Source organism: Oncorhynchus nerka, linkage group LG4 (assembly GCF_034236695.1).
Source record: "Oncorhynchus nerka isolate Pitt River linkage group LG4, Oner_Uvic_2.0, whole genome shotgun sequence".
NCBI classification, from domain to species: Eukaryota; Metazoa; Chordata; class Actinopteri; order Salmoniformes; family Salmonidae; genus Oncorhynchus; species Oncorhynchus nerka.
The window spans coordinates 67,720,459-67,740,452 of NC_088399.1; the positions used below are offsets into that span (position 1 = coordinate 67,720,459).

The 19,994-nt window shown below is 40.5% G+C and overlaps 2 protein-coding genes across 3 annotated transcripts in view; both read right to left on the reverse strand.

Moving 5' to 3' along the window:
• Positions 1-3,325: 3,325 nt before the first annotated feature.
• Positions 3,326-12,967, reverse strand: LOC115128494 (DNA-directed RNA polymerase III subunit RPC7-like). Its single transcript, XM_029658366.2, has 8 exons — positions 12,753-12,967; positions 12,137-12,260; positions 11,640-11,769; positions 10,895-10,963; positions 10,462-10,518; positions 6,874-6,944; positions 6,613-6,732; positions 3,326-5,608 (listed from the first exon to the last, which is right to left on the reverse strand). The coding sequence occupies exons 2-8, from the start codon at positions 12,242-12,244 to the stop codon at positions 5,522-5,524; spliced, it is 642 nt and encodes a 213-aa protein (XP_029514226.1). The 5' UTR covers positions 12,245-12,260; positions 12,753-12,967; the 3' UTR covers positions 3,326-5,521.
• A 530-nt stretch (positions 12,968-13,497) lies between these two features.
• The window catches only part of LOC115128495 (transcriptional repressor p66-beta-like), a 48,570-nt gene continuing 42,073 nt past the window's right edge, over positions 13,498-19,994 (reverse strand). For both annotated transcript variants that reach the window (XM_029658367.2, XM_029658368.2), the window contains exon 11: positions 13,498-18,415. In XM_029658367.2, the coding sequence (XP_029514227.1) occupies positions 18,279-18,415 (137 nt within the window). In that variant the 3' untranslated portion in view covers positions 13,498-18,278. The remainder of the gene's footprint in view (positions 18,416-19,994) is intronic.

Here is a 19,994-nt window from a genome sequence, read left to right on the forward strand (position 1 = left end):
TTATGAACACGTGTGCACTGCCACGCACACAAACATACGGTGTGCTGAGTGAACAGAACGGCACATGAAGGACACAATAACAAACTTCTTCAATGTAACAAATAATTCAAGTGAACCTCAGCTACAGCCCAAGATGGATGCTCCTTCGTCCTTGTAGACATAGCTACAGATATTGCAGCAAATGCTTTTCTTTTGATTGCATAAGATGGTTATTACTTTAAGTAAAGAAAGAGCAACATGTGTTGCATAACCTCACATTGTTTCCATGGTTGGCGGGAGAAAGTGAGATAAACAACAAGTTCCCCTCCTATGAACTGTTTTGAACATAGTTCAGAAGAGTATACTGCCCCCATGCAGATGATGGTGGAATTGCACCATCAGATACAGATTTGACTGAACAAGCATTGCACAAATCTACTACATCTGATCAGAGGCAAAAATGTGTTGTCTTAGTCACTTGCTAAGGAAAGCAGTCGTGATAGCAAAGCTAGGGAAGCATTGCAGCCGCACAATATTGTGCCATATCCTTGGGAAAACACAATGACACATGGAGTAAAACAGTCAGATGCCTTGCACTATCACACTCTTAACAAGCACTTTCCCATTGCTTGTCCCTATACACAAGTTTGATGAGTCTATTGTTCTAAGAGTTCATTTTCTCTGCAGACACCCACCCGTGAAAGGTTTCAGTAGAGTACACAGCACACAATGTTCCAGCCATGTTCTCTCCCATCATAAACAAAAGGCAAACCGCAATACCACTTCCGCCCTTAAAGAGGAAACGCGATATTGCTCACCTTTTTTTTTTTTGCATGCCTTATTGCACTGTTAGGCTTGCATCAATAACCACCAATTCTTTTCCCAAATGTTTTGAGATAGCACCCAAACATAAACCCAGTAGAAGACACTGAGAAAATGGACGAGCATGGTAGGGGACAGAGGGTAACAGGGACTAACCTATATACGGTTCAAACACTAGGTTGTGGACAAAGAAATAAGTGTGTGCCCTTGTAAAAAAACGGAGGATGTCGCTTGTTGTGAAAAGGGTTGCCAGCACTATGGCCACAGGCCATTCCACTCCATAAGGCTGACATTCTTGTAGGCAGTTCAAATGTAGGGGCTGTCGAGAGCTGTAAATTGTCGCCTGCTTGGCCAGACCCTAGAATCTTCTCTGGTTACGTCCCATGACCCTGATTCAAGGGGGAGCAGCATGGCTCGATTCCAGAAAGTGGGATACCCATGGAAGGAGTGTGGTGAACAAGTCCACGGTCATGTTCATTGGGGACACGTGACAGAAAATATTTTGCCACGGAAAACAAACGTTTGTGTTGCTCTCAACAGCCCAGGTACTCCCTTTCTGTTTGGTGCCAAATTAACACAACCTTGTTTTGAAGGAGCATTCTGTGATTTTGACGACAAACTCTTCAGAATCAGTCAAGAGGCTGTTTGTTTGCATGTCCTCGTCTATTTAGGTTCAATCTCGAATTGGGTAATAAAGTAATGAAATAGAATCTCTTCTGTATTGACAGTGGATAAAATGCACAATAAAGTGATGAAACTGAATTGGTGACATTTAATCATAAACTCAATGACATTATTTCCCTCAATCAAAAGAGTTACATGAGTCAAAGATGAGAACAGTTGAATCCCCAGCAGTATCATAACTGCAGAACCAACTCAGCGAAGATCACAGGATCAAGTTTTATGTAATACATTTTTCACCAGAGCCCCTGATAAAGCGGTGTTTTCACCCTAAAACAAATGGTGTCCAGAACAGTCCTGTGCAATCTATAGACAACTGTGCGTGGGCCACACATGTGTAATATACCGTCTTCCCTCCCAAGAAAAACACGTTGCACAGCGAAGAGTCATTCGGCAGATGAGATATGCAGGTGTGTAAACAGAACTCATGGCGGTGTGACCAACCGACAAAGGAGCACCGTCGCCTTCACTCCTTCTGTGTATGTGACAGTAGGTGGGGCTGCCACCACGAATAGAAAGGCCCACAGAGCTTTGCCTTTGTTTACCGCTGGCTGTGGCTCTATGGTTCCCGTACTGAACTTATGAATGCGAAGGCCGCCCGCTCTAGCTGAGTTGCGTTGACAATAGCGGGAGGGGACATCTTTGCTAGGGGGTTAGGGGGTCTGTGTATGCGAAGGCACAAATGAGCTACATGCTTAGTGATGTGAAACTCGTCCTATAACATGACTCAATTTAGGCTGCGCTTTTCAGAACTGAAAGCAAAGTAGACTGCAGCAACTATGACTTTGGAGGAACTGTACTCCTTAGCTCAGGCTAAACCACATAACCATAGGCAATACAATGCTAAGTTAACCTTATCTGAAGCAACATTTGCTGATCAACTGGTTAGTTCAGGCAAACATCTGAGGAAGTTGTGCTGTTCACATGTCTTTCCACACCTTGGATGAAAGGAAGTATTTTTTAAAATTGAATTAGGCAAGTCAGTTAAGAACAAATTGTTATTTACAATGAGGCCCTCGCCCTGGCCAAACCCGGACGACGCTGGGCCAATTGTGCGCAGCCCTGTGGGACTCCCAATCACGGCCGGTTGTGATGCAGCCTGGAACCAGGGTGTCTGTAGTGACGCCTCAAGCACTGAGATGCAGTGCCTTATACCGCTGCGCCACTCGGGAGCCCACATTGCTGCTGTAGGAAGGACAACTGTAAATGTTTAAGTCCACACCCGAAACATTTGGTCTACTTAAAGTGATACAATATGAACTTATCGATACCATTTTTATGTCTATGTGCCCAGTACAAAGGAAGTTGAGGTAGTTTTGCGAGCCAATGAGCAATGACTGGAAGTCTATGGGCATCCTCTTTAAACGGCAGCCAGGGGGCTATGCAGAGTGGGCTTACACACACACACACACACAAGCTGTCAATTTGTTGCGCACAGCCTATCCTGACTACAGTCTTCTGTTCCTAAAAAGGAACTAACCCCAGGTCTAGGTCCCAACACTGTAGCAATGGGTATCACTTCCCTTAGCAACTACAACGTGCCTTTGAAAAGGAGAAGCACCGGACCCAGGTTGCCCCGAGAGCCTCCGAGGGAATGCTTAGATTGCAGATGCAACCATGCCAACATGTAAGCTAACACTTTTGCATACATGCACATTTTGCATACGTGCACAACGTGACAAGTGCTATGGCTCAAACAAAAATACCAAAGAATATCTTCGGCATTTGGTATACCTCCTTGATGTACACCCAGCAGCAGAGGAGATGGAGTGCAGCCGAAGTAGGCTCGTCTGGATCACGTCAGGTCTGTGTGAGGATGATTATGAATCACACAAGGTCTTAACCCACTTGTATGCCTTTATTTAACTAGGCAAGTCAGTTAAGAACAGATTCGTATTTACAATGACGGCCTACCAAAAGGCCTCCTGCAGGGACGGGGGCTGGGATTTAAAAAAATAATATATATATATATAGAAATATCGGACAAAACATATCACAACACTACATAAAGAGAGACCTAAAGACAACAAAATAACAAGGCAGCAACACATGACAACGGCATGGTAGCAACACAACATGACAACATGGTAGCAACACAACATGGTGGCAGCACAAAACATGGTACAAACATGATTGGGGACAGACAACAGCACAAAAAGGTAGAGACAACAATACATCACGCAAAGCAGCCACAACTGTCAGTAAGAGTGTTCATGATTGAGTCTTTGAATGAAGAGATTGAGATAAAACTCTCCAGTTTGAGTGTTTGTTGCAGCTCGTTCCAGTCGCTAGCTGCAGTTGCAGTGAACTGAAAAGAGGAGCGACCCAGGGATGTGTGTGCTTTGGGGACCTTTAACAGAATGTGACTGGCAGAACGGGTGTTGTATGTGGAGGATGAGGTCTGCAGTAGACATCTCAGATAGGGGGGAGTGAGGCCTGAGAGGGTTTTATAAATAAGTATCAACCAATGGGTCTTGCGACGGGTATACAGAAATGACCAGTTTACAGAGGAGTGTAGTGATGTGTCCTATAAGGAGCATTGGTGGCAAATCTGATGGCCGAATGGTAAAGCACATTTAGCCGCTCAACAGCACCCTTACCTGCCGATCTATAAATTATGATTAAATGAGTAGTAAACTAACTGTGCATTGTTTTTTATAATAATTATTATTATTTGAGGGGACGGCTTATACTTGTCCTGTTACGCATAAGTATGTAACAGAAACTCCCCCTGAGACACCTGCAGGAAGTTGGGTCACAGCCAGGGTCACCATTGTCTAGCGTCCCAAGAGCAATTAGTGGTAAGTGCCTTGCTCAAGGGCACAGCGACAGATTTTTCAACTTGTCAGCTTTGGGATTCTAACAACCTTTAAGTTACTGGCCCAACGCTTTAACCTTGAGGCTACCTGCCACCCCGTGGTGTGGTGTTATTGATGTTGTTTTGGATAGAGACTTTCTCAAAATCCAATGGTAAGAGAGCAGAAGACTTGGGAGTAAACAAATAAACAATGCCCTTTTTTCAAAACTAGTCACGCAATGGAAACTTTCTGCCCTTAGGGTTTTCTTTTCACTTCTGACGGCAACAATGTTAAACCCTGTTCAATGAAATGGAGGATCACACTATTTCAAGGGTAGAAATAGAAGAAGAAGAAAAACATTTTGGGAGCTCACCACTATAAATGGCCTTTTACTTGACAATGGTGAATAACCTTTTCTTTTGTTAGCTGCATAACCTACCAACTACACACAGTGAACATAAACCGCCCCTTGATTTACCTTGGAGTAATATGCCATCTGCTGGTTGATACAAAACACAACTATTTGCTCGGGTTCTTTAAAATGTATTTAGAGAATCAAATTCAACACTTTCAAATGTTCAACTCGCATAACAGAAATGTCACATTACAGAAATAAAATATTTAAAATTAACAAAAGGTCATTTTTCGATTAGCTAAGACATGGAAAACTGTAATTAAAAACTTTGATTGTCGTATACACTTAAAAAAAAGATTGTTACACCAAGGAATTGTAAAAGCTAAATTACCTTTCTCTAAAACATGCCGTTACTCTAAAAACACTATCACTACAATTGCACATTATCTGTTAATTAAAACCATAAAATCAATTATTAAAGTTATAAAAGGCCACAATGGCCTGTAAATAAATCAGCTCCCATTACTACCTCAACATAGCTGAAGAAAGGGGAACAGTCAGCATGACTAGTTAGTATCTTTGGGACTTTAAACCACCACATACAACAAGTCTGAGTATTTGCTCTAGACATCTACATTGAGCAACTGTTTCCAACAGCAGTCACCACCTTCCATGTCCTGGACCTAGGTTATCAGACAGCAGCATATTGTTCTTTCCATGTTTTAGACTATACCTGTCATGGCTGAATAGCAGCAGGCCTTCAATGTCTGTTACGATGGCCAGTGACTCCACAAGTAATTCAAATACTGTAACTGCGTCCACGGGGACGATTACTTAAGGCCTCCTCTTCTAGTCTATTTGGTGTTATCAGCACTCGCACGGTCTCTCAGTAAGTAGCTTCGCCCATGTTGTCGTCGCTGTCCCCTCCAAACTCCTCTCCGTTGTCAAAGTAAGACATGATGTAGTCGGTATCCTGGAACGCAGATGAGAAGCAGCGTTTCCATTAGGAAAAACTTGTGAGACCCACTGTAAGACCAGATTTGAATTTGCAAGGGTGCCAAATGACACCACATATGGAATCGAGTCGGTTGCAATTAATATTGAGCTATGCAAGGAGTAATGATAGCCTACCAAGGGAACAATGGCTCTATGCACTTCTCCCTCGGTCCCGCTGGCTTGTCAACATTCTCTGTTTCAGTGTCGCTTCATTTTCCCACTTGTCTGTACCTTCTTGGTATAGTAGGTAGCTAATTTAATTTGTGCTGTTTTTAGCATGTATGACATAGCTATTCAACCATACATTAGAGGAAGGCATCTTACTTAATCAAAATACTCCCCCTTTGTGAACTTGCATGACATTTCAGTGAGTCCTCATTTGGAGAGGTGAATCTCGCTAAACATCATAGAACCCTTACGGCCTGAGTAAATACAGCCGTGTCTGTCACAAACTCAATGGCACGGGAAACTGAAGGCCGGATCCAGTTGATCAAATGTGGCCAAGTTTGCAAGCAAGAGCACGAGCTCAAGACAGACAGGAATAATCGACTGATGATTGAAAGACAACCTGAACCAATCTCCATGCATAGCCAAAGTGACTTATAGAAGATGTGTATTTTCATCAGGATATTTTCTGCTGGACAATGCGTCTGGCAATGTTTTTATTTTCGGGGGGGGGGGGGGTTTAACCACCAAAATACGGCGTCTGCTAAATGACTTAAATGTATGTAAATGTGTGGATTTTAAGAAGACTAAACACACCGTAAACACCGTTTATGCACTTCTATATTTTGTGAATAGCATTTGAGTATCTATTATGATAAATGAGTGTTGTTAGCATCAGTGTTACTCGCCGCCCATTATCTCAACTGGCATTTCAACTATTTTTTTACACCTAAAACCCTGACCATAACAATCAGGTTCCAAGAGGAGACGGTTACAAAACGTAAATGGGCCACATCAGTCGCCAATACCCCTTACCTCTTCAAAGTCTTCCTCGTAGTCCTCTTCCTCTGGCTGTTCTTCTTCCTCGTTCGTCTTCTTTTTCTCCCCGTCTTCCTCTTCCTCAGAGTTCACCGCCTCTTCTTTCTTTTCGAGAGTCTGAAGAGTGGGAATTTCCACAAAACATCAAAACCAGAGCAGGGTATATGCAAATCTCCCTTAATTAGGAGTAACTAAAATGAATAAATGTATGATCTCTAGTCTTTCAAAGAAAGGTTAGTAATTTCTGTAGTATCCAACCTCCAGCTTGGTGAGAATCTCCTCTTTTCCCACAAGAGGTTTCTTTGGCTGTTTAACTTGGGGTGGATGTCCTAGAAGAGAAGAACGGAAAAGTAAGTAGATAAAATAGGATAACAGACATGGCAAAAAATGGCACAAGACAGAAGTATGGCCGTAACAACATATGAGAACACAGAGGTCAGGACCTCGTGAATAAATGTATCTACATCTATATACACATGAACATATATATTATATACACAGTATATACACTGTTTGGCCATAATGACCATCCTTATGTTTGGAGGAAAAAGGGGGATGCTTGCAAGCCAAAGAACACCATCCCGACCGTGAAGCACAGGGGTGGAAGCACCATCTTGTGGGGGTGCTTTGCTGCAGGAGGGACTGGTGCACATCACAAAATAGATGACATCATGAGGGAGGAATATTATGTGGATATATTGAAGCAACATCTCAAGACATCAGTCAGGAAGTTAAAGCTTGGTCGCAAATGGGTCTTCCAAATGGACAATGCCCCCAAGCATACTTCCAAAGTTGTGGCAAAATGGCTTAAGGACAACAAAATCAAGGTATTGGAGTGACCATCACAAAGCCCTGACCTCAATCCTATAGAATATATGTGGGCTGAACTGAAAAAGCGTGTGCAAGCAAGGAGGCCTACAAACCTGACTCAGTTATACCAGCTCTGTCAGGAGGAATGGGCCAAAATTCACCCAACTTATTGTGGAAACTTGTCGAAGGCCACCCGAAACATTTGACTTGAGTTAAACAATTTAAAGGCAATGCTACAAAATACTAATTGAGTGTATGTAAACTTCTGACCCACTGGGAATGTGATGAAAGAAATAAACAATTAATTCATTAAATTAATGAAATCATTAAATAATTCTCTCTACTATTATTCTGACAATTCACATTTCTTTAAAAAAGTGGTGATCCTAACTGACCTAAGACAGGGAATTTCTACTAGGATTAAATATCAGGAATTGTGAAAAACGGAGTTTAAGTGTATTTGGCTAAGGTGTATGTAAACTTCCGACTTCAACTGTGTATATATATTAGAGGTTAATTACGATTAATCGTAATGGCCGATTAATTATGGCCGATTTCAAGTTTTCATAAAAATCGGTGGAGTGCAATGAGACTGCGTGGCAGGCTGACTACCTGTTATGCGAGTGCAGCAAGGAGCCAAGGTAAGGTGCTAGCTAGCATTAAACGTATCTTATAAAAAACAATCAATCTTAACATAATCACTAGTTAACTACACATGGTTGATGATATTACTAGTTTATCTAGCTTGTCCTGCGTTGCATATAACCGATGCGGTACCTGTTAATTTATCATTGAATTATAGCCTACTTCGCCAAACGGGTGATTTAACAAGCGCATTAGCGAAAAAAGCACTGTCGTTGCACCAATATGTACCTAACCATAAACATCAACGCCTTTCTTAAAATCAATACACAAGAATATATTTTTGAACCTGCATATTTAGTTAATATTGCCTGCTAACATTAATTTATTTTAACTAGGGAAATTGTGTCACTTCTCTTGCGTTCTGTGCAACAGAGTCAGGGTATATGCAGCAGTTTGGGCTGCCCTGGCTCTTTGCGAACTGTGTGAAGACTATTTCTTCCTAACAAAGACAGCCAACTTCGCCAAACGGTGGATGATTTAACAAAAGCGCATTTGCGAGAAAAGCATAATCGTTGCACGAATGTACCCAACCATAAACATCAATGCCATTTTAAAATCAATACACAGAAGTATATATTTTTAAACCTGCATATTTAGTTAAAATAAATTCATGTTAGCAGGCAATATTAAACTAGGGAAATTGTGTCACTTCTCTTGCTGTAAGGTAACAAAGGTAACAAAAAGTGGAAAAGGGGAAGGAGTCTGAATACTTTCCGAATGCACTGTATATACTGAGTATAGCTGGATGTCCTTTGGGTAGTTGACCATTCTTGATACACACAGGAAACAGTTGAGTGTGAAAAACCCAGCAGCGTTGCAGTTCTTGACACAAACCAGTGCACCTGACACCTACTACCCTACCCCGTTCAAAGACACTTTAATCTTTTGTCTTGCCCATTCACTCTCTGGATGGCACACACACACAATCCATGTTTCAATTGTTCCAAGGCTTAAAAATCCTTCTTTAACCCTTCTCCTCCCCTTCATCTACATGGATTGAAGTGGATTTAACAAGTGACATCATTAAGGGATCATAGCTTTCACCTGGTCAGTCTATGTTTATTGTTTTGTATACTTAAGAGTTTTGTACACAATAAAGATAATCTATTATGGATCAACATCTAAATATTGTTCCAAGCATTGATTAAAACTCAGAACCCTTGTTTTTTTTTATATCTGACAACGTTCTAATTGTGCCTGCCTCTTTGCGAACGAGTGGAATCATGAACAGTGGTTTGTTCGTTATGTTCACCTGCGTCCCCCGGATATGCCTCCTGGATTTGCCTTTTTAGGAAAATATTCACCAGTCTCTCAAAAGGCTAACTCCACCCTCTCGTGGCACAGGCCTCACGAGGGCCTGAGATGTGAAACTAATTACCCCAGCCCACAGTCAGTTTGAGTAAACAAGGAGAGATGCTGCTGAAAGTGCGTTTGCCAGACTTCGGACAAAAGGCCATTTTAAAACCGTCTCGCGACTCCGTTCGTATCTACAGACATCCCCCCAAACAAAAACGGACTCTCGGATAATGCACAACTGGTAAAGAGTCACTTATGTCAGTCAGTTAGGTGGCTAGCTGCCGGCAGAGACTTCTATTGCAGTAACGTTGAAGGTCTCTGGCTAGTATTACATAGTTTCTTACTTCATCCTACCTCAGCAGGAGCAAACGATACACCAATACGTTCTCATAATAGGTTTCCTTTACAGAGAGTAGGCTACTGAGACAGACAGTGATGTGGGCATGTGGCACTCAGTGTTGAGGCTGATGCAGGCTGCAATTCATGCAGGAGGTAGCAGAGGAGAGAGAGGAAGCAAGCAGAGAGAGAAGTTACTACAGTGCTTCCTAAACTTGGGCCTCAGAAAATATGTACTTATCTTATCAAACAAGATAAGAACTTACAAAAATGATGATATGCTTGAATATGAACATCCTCACATGGCCTATCTTCCCTATAGGCCTAGGTTAACATGCAAACAAAGTTCTAAAATGCCATAGGTTTTCCATTTCGTCCCTGACGCTACATGTCAGTGTGAACAATTTCTCACATCACATTACAATTATAAAACTAATAGGCAATGTGTTTGTAGAACGACTAAGGTGAACGAACCTACAGCAGCCAAGTTGAGAACCCATTTCAACGTTTTTTTTTAAACCAACCTCACTAAAACTCAAACCCTGGTTACAGCCCTTGACAGAAAGGGGTGGGAAGCGGTTCAAAAGTGTTTCGCGAGGAATTCAAAGGCCAAAGTAAGTAGCTAAGAAAATATGTTGATGAAAGTTCACTTATTGAGTATCTGGGGGAAAATAAATTCTCAATTGAAAACAATACATGGCGTCCACAAAGTTTGAATTCCACACACAAATTTCAAGGCCTTTCAGACAAAGTACTCACTTTTAGCCAGAGGCTTCCTCACTTTAATGCAAAGCTCTTTAGGTAATCTGCTCCAGTCTGAAACAGAACCATAGAAAAAGAGAAACATGTTAAACACAGAAAAATACACATCACAAAAAAACACACCATAATGGATCTTATTCACAGTATAAGGAATAATGACACCACAACACAAGATAAAAAATCGGACAAATTCAGACCAGAAATGGACTTGTCTGGCACCATCTGCTGGACATATACCAACACTGCATCAAAAGAAAACACCAGAAAAAGGACAGACTCAGCCTGGCTAGGCGTTGCCGCTGAAGACTACAAGCAGCAGGAAAGTGGTACAGAGAACTGAATAGTTAATGAAAGAGACAACTGTTCTGTGATCAGTTGGGTGCAGATTCTAACCCCCGGTATTTCCATAAACCAGCCCATCATTACTCACCTGGGCTCCACTCGATGGCACTGTCCTTGGGCTCTCCGCTCTGGTACTTATCAGAGTAGCGATCAACATCTACAATGGAAACAGCAGCATAATTACAACTAACAACGTCCTATTCATATAATACCAGCAAAGGAAAACAAGTATAACACTCCATTACAAAACCTTCTATAGCATTTGTCTGACATACATTACCATCCATCATAACTGGGTACTTTTACATGCATTCAATAACCTGATTATTGTGAATACTTTGATAATATAATAGATTGATTTAAATTTACATGCTTTGCCCTTACAATCCGGTTTACATGGACAGCTGATCAATTGGCTACCTAAAGGGACTTAAGAAATTATTTCACGCGCGACAAATGACATGACAAAAACTTGCAATTTTCTTTAAAAGTTTACAAATAACATTAACCATATGACTTTGGAACTTAGCTCGATCACGGTTAATAACATTCTACGATTTCTCCACCCCTTAAAATGAGACTCGGCAATATGACATTGCAACGAGCAGCACCGCAGATGTTGCAGATGAGCACGATGCAAGACAATGCACTCACCGAGTATCATAGAGTAGCTGTGCATGTGCAATTCAATAGCTATAACGTGATAGCTATGGGACCAAAATGGCAGAGCCTCACGCTTCAATGCCCTTACTTGTTTGCGGAAATTGGCCTGATATTGCCGTTTACTTTGTGCATCGCTAACTCTGCCTTCAATCCTATGTGTGCTGGCTTACCTCTTTTGGGAGCGGCCCGTCTGATGTAGAAGGGCAGGGTCTTGTTGGCGGCCCTCAGCTCCTGTTTCAGAGCCAGCATGTACTCCACCTCCTCTCCTGTCTGCAGGGGCACAGGCTGGACTGGCATGGGCTGAGGTTAGGGAGGGGGAACAGATCAAGAGGCTGGGTTGTTATAGCGCCACAACACTAGCACTAAGTAAAGACATTACTACATTTAAATTACTATACGGTATTTCAAAATACTGCAACCCAGTTAGAGGATGGTAGGCAATATTGTGTGTCTAAACCAGTCAGTGTCCATACAAATGATATTGTACCTCAGAGAGAAACAATGCCTCTTAAGAGAAAAACAAAACATGTATCCATTACATTACTAGTAATATTAGATAACTGTAATTATTTTAATTTTGTGACGCTCAAGACAAGAGCACTATAAGCAACAGCGGCAAGGTAAGTCTAGGCTATGTTACAAGCCCTGACTCCATGTGCACACTCACAGGGAAGAGGGGTGAGGGCTTAAAGGTGGTGGGGGGCAGGCTGTCTCCCCTTCCTATGCCCAAATCCTCCAGGTTGAAGGTCATCTGACCCCTTCCTCTTCCAGCCATGGTGATGAGTCTGTAGCTAAATGCATGAGAGAAAACTGATATAGACGTAGCCTAACAAACACAAATGCACATAGCAGCCAGTATTGTGGATATCTAACTAGCATTTGAGACAGGGCTCCCAACACTTGGGCCCCAATTTACCTTTGTTTATAGATTGCTAGTAACTAGTCAGGTAGCTAGCACTCAATAACCACATGGGAGTCCATACAGAATAGGAAAGCTAGTTACAGTAGCTATTGTATTTCCCCCTTGCCCTATTGACTGCTGTATGGGCCTGAGTTCTCGAGAATTAATTTCACACATGAATACATCACATTTTTTAACAGGCAAAATATCTAGCTAGCTCGCCGTGATATTTTAACTACCATCCAGTGACCTCTACAGTGCAGCATTGTGGTTGTTGTATAGACAGCTAGCTAACTTTAGTATTGGCTGGCATTCAAGCTAGCTATCTATATTTCGCCGCTAAGGATCATTCTGGCATGGTATTGTTTCCACTTAACGTTACCTAAATGGTTTGATAGCGATGAAGCTAACGATTAAGCTTGCAGGTTGAGCCTTTTAATAAACTGCAGGCTATAATACATATGCTGCTTTTCCTCTTGACACATGTAGCTTATACTGTAGAACATCCAACATTTTAGGAATAAATCCACACGTGCAGACTGCTGGATGTTTTCAACTGGAGTAAACGTGTGTTCCGTCGGCCTTGAATGTCTCATGAAACATATTCTGTGAGGAATTGTTCCGCCCTATTGTCAAGTACTGATATGGAATGATCGTTTCCAATTCAATCTACCATGATACAATTTCCCCTCAAAAATGTATTAGTGTTTTTGAGCAGTTATGGTGAGCCATATCATAGAGAAAATGTAGTAATTGTTCATTAATTCATTCTTCTGTCTGGGTAATAAGGAAAAACAGCTCACAAGACATTGATGCTCTTCTCATTCGCCCCAAAATAGCTCGGCCAGTGCGCCACCTGATGGCGCTATTATTCCTAGCATCTTTTGTTATTTGCCAATGTTACGTACGATTTATGATTGTTTGAGAAAATGAGGGTGTGGTGTTTAGTTCGGAGTGAATTTTAGATTTGCCAGTTAGCTTTGTGCTTGTTATGCTGAAAAGGTTAGACTCTTAAATGGTATGCAATGCCAAATAATTACTTTACATTTCACATCTACCCCTATAGTGACTTCACAGGAAATACTGGGGTTATTTCCTTTAACAGAGCACAAGTCACACTACAGAAGTAAATCGTTCCATCCTTTATTAAACATAGCTTGCAAGAGATAAATATTACAAAGTTATTTCCTCCAAAATTAGCTTATTTTTTTTCAGTCAATGCATAATCATTATTAACCAACTGGCAGATTTCAAACAGCATCAATATTCTTTCATTTTTTTTGAAGACAGTTAAATATCAAGTATGTGCAAAAGGTCAGGATTTACATTTGAAATCAAAATAAAACAAAAGGGCTTTTTTTATAGGATCAAAATTCATTTTAATATTTTCACCCATTCCCCAATGTCCATTCAATTGATACAGATTGAGTCATTATCAATGTCATTTTTTTCTCACAAATGTAATATACAACATCAACATTATGCAATGTTCAAACTGAGGAATTGCAGTTAATTTTATATGTATAAAAAGAAAAGCTTTCAGCATATTCACATCAAATTTAGAAAATGATTTGCAATAAATCCCCCCTCCCTCCCCTTCAAAAAGTCACCTGCATTTCCAACAATAACTAAAACGCCAAGAGTAAATGAAATTATACCAATAAAATAATAAATTTGTGTAGCCAGGAAATGTGATCAGTCCTCCATCAGAATGACATCACGATTAGTAAACCCCATAACTAACACTGTCCTGATGGGCAGCTTTATCTGCCTTAAAAGGTTTTAGACACAACCCCATTATTATTTAACTCACTTATATGGCAGTCAATATAGTATTGTCAGTTTGATAACTCCATGAAAATCCCCCAAAACAGATGTTAACCAGAACACATTTGTGACGAGGGCAATATTTCACTCATCTCCAACAGCTCCTAGCACACTAGATTAAAAACAAATACTTTTTATTTTATTTTGTATTTTTTTGTTGTTGACAACTTATATGTTCCAATGGAAAGCATGAGCATTACAAAATGTCACCTTTTCATATTCATAGAAATATGGAAGAAAGCAAAGGAAATGTAACTTTTTAAACTTGTCATTTCAGACATGGGTAGCCCTGTAGTTCAGTACAGAAATTGAAATCAACAAAACACAGAGAGATCTGTGGATTTGATGACTATCCCGGGGTAGTACTGTCCGTCAGCGCTTTGACCCATGCCACGTCCTCACAAATGAAGTCTGCATGAGCTCAACCAAAGTAAGAAATACACTGAACAGCATTGACTTTCTAATAGAACATACAACAAACATACGTGAACTTGACATTCTTCACGCTCAAAGCCTGTGGAATGGATCTAACTCCGTCAGAACAATGACCACTTTTCCGGCAAACCCTACTCACTACAACAAAAAAAGACAACCAGGGAGAAAATGTGTAAAAAAATAATAATAAGAGAATCCCATACATTTTGCACATTTGTTACACAATAATACACAGTGATCACAAAACGAAATGGCAAGCTTCACTATATTCATGGCTTTTTGTTTGCTTTTCTACACAATATACCTTTTTTTTTTTTGAAGGGAGAAAAAAAGCTTATGTACAATAAGTCATTATTACTTCTGACCTAGCAAATATCGTGTCATTTTTATTTCAGTCAATAAAATGTTGTTTGATAATTTTTTAGATTTTTTCTTGAAAACTTAAAACATTACAAACAAAACAAAACAATTAACTGAATTGAGACATCAGAAATAGAAGAATGACATTTAAAAACCCTAAAACATTTGACATAAAAATAAAAGATTGTGGTTGAAATTACCAAGGTGTGTGGATTCATCTATTACAGTCTGCAAGAGAGAGAAAGGATCTTCAATATACAAGTCCAGCTTTGTAGCAAAAGGACATAGAAAAAACGACAGTCAAATCAAATATATGATGGGGTGGGAAAGAAAATGTACCCCGACAAACATTTTTTCAAATGACATCCTATAGCAACCAACCACAAAAGAAGGTATTGATTGACAATAGTATAAGCAACAACAAAAAACTTTCTCTTCTGAATGTAAACTTCCATTCACATCTACATATTGCACCTGCCAATCAAACCCAAGGTAGTTTCATAATGACTTGGTGTATGTTCAGTATAAATAACTTACAAGAACTAGGAAATGGGAACTTGAGATTTCATAGGCCACCGCATGACTGTACTTGACACACCAAATCGGAGTATCCAGTGGGTAGAGCTTGTATCCAATTTTCAGACTACTCTGCCGTAAGACTAAATGTAAGCCCGTCATGTCAGGCCTGCTAAACTGCACACACCCAGTGATAGTAGTGTTAACTATCCTGAGATTGATCCAAATCAGTAGATTACCCCCATTTCAAAGAATCCATCTTGTTTGGTTCAGCTCCTCATAGCTTCCACTCGAACAGTGTTGGTCATAATCTCACAACCACACCATACAGGTTGTCAGTGCATAAGAGGGTGAAAAACCCCAAACTCTTTCTTGAGGCCAGTGAACAATACAGGTGAGACATTTTTAAGTGCCAATATTATTGCAGGGTCTTCGATGGTCCTTTGGCTTTACTTAAGACTCTCTATGGCCATTGGGATGGTGATGTGCCCGAACCCTTTATTCAATAACCTATTTGACCAAAAACGGACATAATACGCTGTTGAGCCAATGGCCTTCAGGGGCAAATGTTTTATGTCGTTCAACGGTTGACCTAAACTCCTGATACAGTGAGAGGTGAAATTGCAAAGATAGGTTATAGCAGTAAATAATGCAACAATCCTCTAACAGCCTGAAAGACTGAAAACTGTGACGCTGAACCTAGCACAAACTAAAAGTCCTGTCTGATCTTCCCAAGACTAGCCATAAACCCCCTATAGCTTCTACACGGAGACACATGTAAAAACGTATCTCCTCTGCCAGCCAGACAAACCCCAAACTAATTGAAGATCTGCTGGTCTAGCTCTCTCGGAGTAATACTGCACATTTACTGAACACTGCTTTAATGTATTGTATGACGTGTAGCAAACTTGACTAAACCGAAAGACAAACATAGAAAGTGCTGCTGGTGAAATGTGTGTGGCAGTGGTAAAAGAGTGTTGACAGGTGTGAGAGACCATGCTTGTATGACCGATGCCCCAAAGGACAACAGGGGGGCAACAAAAAAAGTATAAAAACAATTTGGTGTCAGTGCCAGCGTTAACAAAACTGTTCAAATCATTGAAAAGATAAGAGGGTTAACCAATTGAATGTCATCTGATACAGTCCACATGAACACTCTGGACAATGGTCTCTCTCCCGAAGACAATCGGATGACATCCGCACCTTGGGGTACCTGGGAATTGTAACATTTTTAACCTTTTATTTTCATTTGATTCATAATAAGAAAAGTGCTCCTCGAGAATGAGGCATCTCGTGTGCATTGCCTGAACACGATGATTGATCCATCTATACCATTTTCTAGATAAATCCATTTCAGTCTCCTTTCTCTCAAGCTAGCCATCAATACATAATCCATATAGATATTTGAATAGTTTCAATCTGTTCACTATTTTTTTGATAATTATCGTCTCCTGGGGCAAGTACCTCACAGATACGCAGCCTTTTCTACAGGAGACGGCTCAAATAAAAACAACGACAAATCAAGAAACCCTACAACAACAAGAAAACAAATGACATGCCACTGCCACCTCCTGCTCGAGTCCTCGCCATTTCCCTCGCGGTACCACAAGGAACAGTTGGGTTTAGAAAGGTTTGAAGTCTCTGCATACTCTGAAAGTGAAGGCATTGAGGGGCAATGGAGAATCTTGGGGGCAGGTTTCATGACCCCATTTTCAGGCCTGTGCCAAGCAGCGAGATGGGACGATACGCCACAGTCCAAAATGGCTGCCACGCTCCCTCTCTATGCAGGCCATGGCCTCCACCGGTGACATGGCAGGTATTTTTTCTCTCACCGCAAACACCGGTGGACTTTCCTGTGCTTAGTTCATAGATTTAAAAAAAAATCTATCTGCTCCATAGCGCGCACTTTCTGGATTTTCTCGCTTCCATTAATACTGTGTCAAATAAAAATATGAATAGTGCTTCCTGGTTATGATCCGTCATCTTTTCTGGTCGACTCAAAGCAGGGCAGTCAGTCATTTGGACCAGTGTCCAGTTAGATCCGGTTCATTCCACATGATCGCCCTCTTACATAGCGATATGTCCATCTCTTTTGCCGCGTTGAAACTTCACAAGAATCCAATCCATAACAGAAGGTGGCTTTAAACATTTTGAAAACTAAAATAACCATACATATGGAGTGTAGAAGGGGAGTAACTAAAATAACCATACATATGGAGTGTAGAAGGGGAGTAACTAAAATAACCATACATATGGAGTGTAGAAGGGGAGTAACTAAAATACAATTATGCCAAAAACAATGAAATCCGAAAGCAACCCTGCAATAGTCGCCCCCCCCCCCCAAATAAATAAAAGTAAAGGTATGAACTGAAAGGCGCTCTACATAGCATAACAATAAAAAAGCTTAATAAGAGTAATAGTAACTGAAGCGGTAACAGTTATCATAATAATAATAGTAACAGCGGCAATAATAGTAGTACAAATGATTTGAAAGTCTTCTAAATCATTTTGCTATAGTAAGAAAGTCGAGAAGATGCACTGACAGTTTGGTTGTCTTTTGTCTGGCTGATTGTGTCGTTTCTCAGGCTGATTGTGTCGTTTCTCAGGCTGATTGTGTCGTTTCTCATGGGTTAGTTTAGGTAGGCACACGGACAGGCACTGCATGCAATGGGATGGGGGAGGTGGTCTTTTTTTTGTGAGGGCATGGTGGCGGGGTGGAGAAGGTGGCCCTTGGGGAGAGGATTGGGAAGGTGGGGGTAAAGGGCGGGGTTCATTTCTGTCCGTTGATGGACTGCGATATGGAGCGTGGCGGGATCATGTCCAACAGGTACTCCCTCTGGCGGTCAGCTAAGCTGGAGCCCTTGTGGGCCCCAACCCCTCCTTGGTTCAGGTATGCAATGTTCAATCCTGACAGAAAAGGAGAAAGAGATCAAGAATAATAGAGGAGAGAAAGAGACAGAGTTCAAACAAGAGGTTGAGAGAATGAACAAGGAAAGGGAGGTTAAAAAGGACAGAAAGAGAGAGAGAGGAAAAAGAATGAGGAAGAAAGAGGAACACATTCAATAAAACCTTTGTACCAGCAACATATTTAAAAATGAAAAAAAATTCCAGTCAGCTGTGTCTGTTTTGTCCACCTGGGTTGGGGTCAATTCCAATTTAATTTGAAATTCAAAATGTAATACTTGATTTTACTCATGAAGCAGAGAATTTACATTGAATTCAATTAAAGTTTTAACAATCTTCAAGTTATGGAATTATGATTGAATTGGAATTAGTGTGTTTGAATTGGAATTGTAAAAAAAAAAAAAAACATAAAAAAAAAAGGAATTTAATTGAATATCTGTACATTTCACAGTTAATGCACTTAGTATCAAAAATTGACAGCAGGATTTGTTTTAAAATGATTTAAAGTTGCATTTTTATGTCCAGTATAACTACACTGTCTGAACAATGACATGTTCAGCCTAACAGCCTGAGGGAATTTAATTGGAATTTGTGGAATTGTTGTGGATAATATTGAATTGGCAATTATATATTTTTTTTATAACCTAACATTGGAACTTGGAGGGATTGAATTTTCTCTGAATTCAAAGACTAACCTGGAATTTGAATTGAGTTTACAGGGACAGGGAATTTAATTATAATGTAATTTGTTGAATTAATCCCAACCCTGCTGTCCACTTCACCAGAGATTTCAGAATTTGTTAGACAATCATAAGGTATGACAATTATTATTGCAATAATTACTTTATTTATGCTCTCAGTATGGCCATCTTTGTGAAAAATGTGTAAAACCCATCGTGTATCACACTTACGCTTTGTTTGAATGCTCAACATTGGGCATCACCTTCAGGTATAATGCATTGTAAGACCTGTCATAAGCAGGTACGTCCCCCCATATTATCGTCTCATCATCTCATAATGATCCTGACTGAATTAAAAACAGCCATTTGGAAGATGTTTAAAATGTGCTACATGGAAAGACAAAACTTATTTTGAGCCTTACACATTATACTGGTCCCTTGGAGAAATCGATCCCACAACCATCTATACACTGAGTGTACAAAACATTAAGGACACCTGCTCTTTCCATGACAGACTGACCAGGTGAAAGCTATGATCCCTTATTGATGTCACTTGCTAAATCCACTTCAAATCAGTGTAGATGAAGGGGAGGAGACAGGTTAAAGAAGGATTTTGAAGCCTTCAGACAAGAGAGACATGTATTGTGTATGTGTGCCATTCAGAGGGTGAATGGGCAAGACAAAAGATTGAAGTGCCTTTGAACGGGGTAAGTTCAGGTGCACAGGTTTGTGTCAAAACTGCAATGCTGCTGGGTTTTTAGGCAGCATTGCAGCTTCTTCTACAATGTAGAAAAAAGTAAAAGTAAAGAAAACCCCTTGAATGATTAGGTGTGTCCAAACATTTGACTGGTACTGTATTTATACACACAGCACCAGTCAAAAGATTGGACACATCTACTCAT

Coding starts and splice junctions, on each gene's coding strand:
- LOC115128494 (XM_029658366.2), bottom strand. CDS start 12,244: ATGGCTGGAAGAGGAAGGGGTCAGATGACCTTCAACCTGGAGGATTTG. Junction 11,770..12,136: donor AGCCCTCACCCCTCTTCCCT/GTGAGTGTGCAC, acceptor CCCTAACCTCAG/CCCATGCCAGTCCAGCCTGT. Junction 6,733..6,873: donor AGATTCTCACCAAGCTGGAG/GTTGGATACTAC, acceptor CCCACTCTTCAG/ACTCTCGAAAAGAAAGAAGA.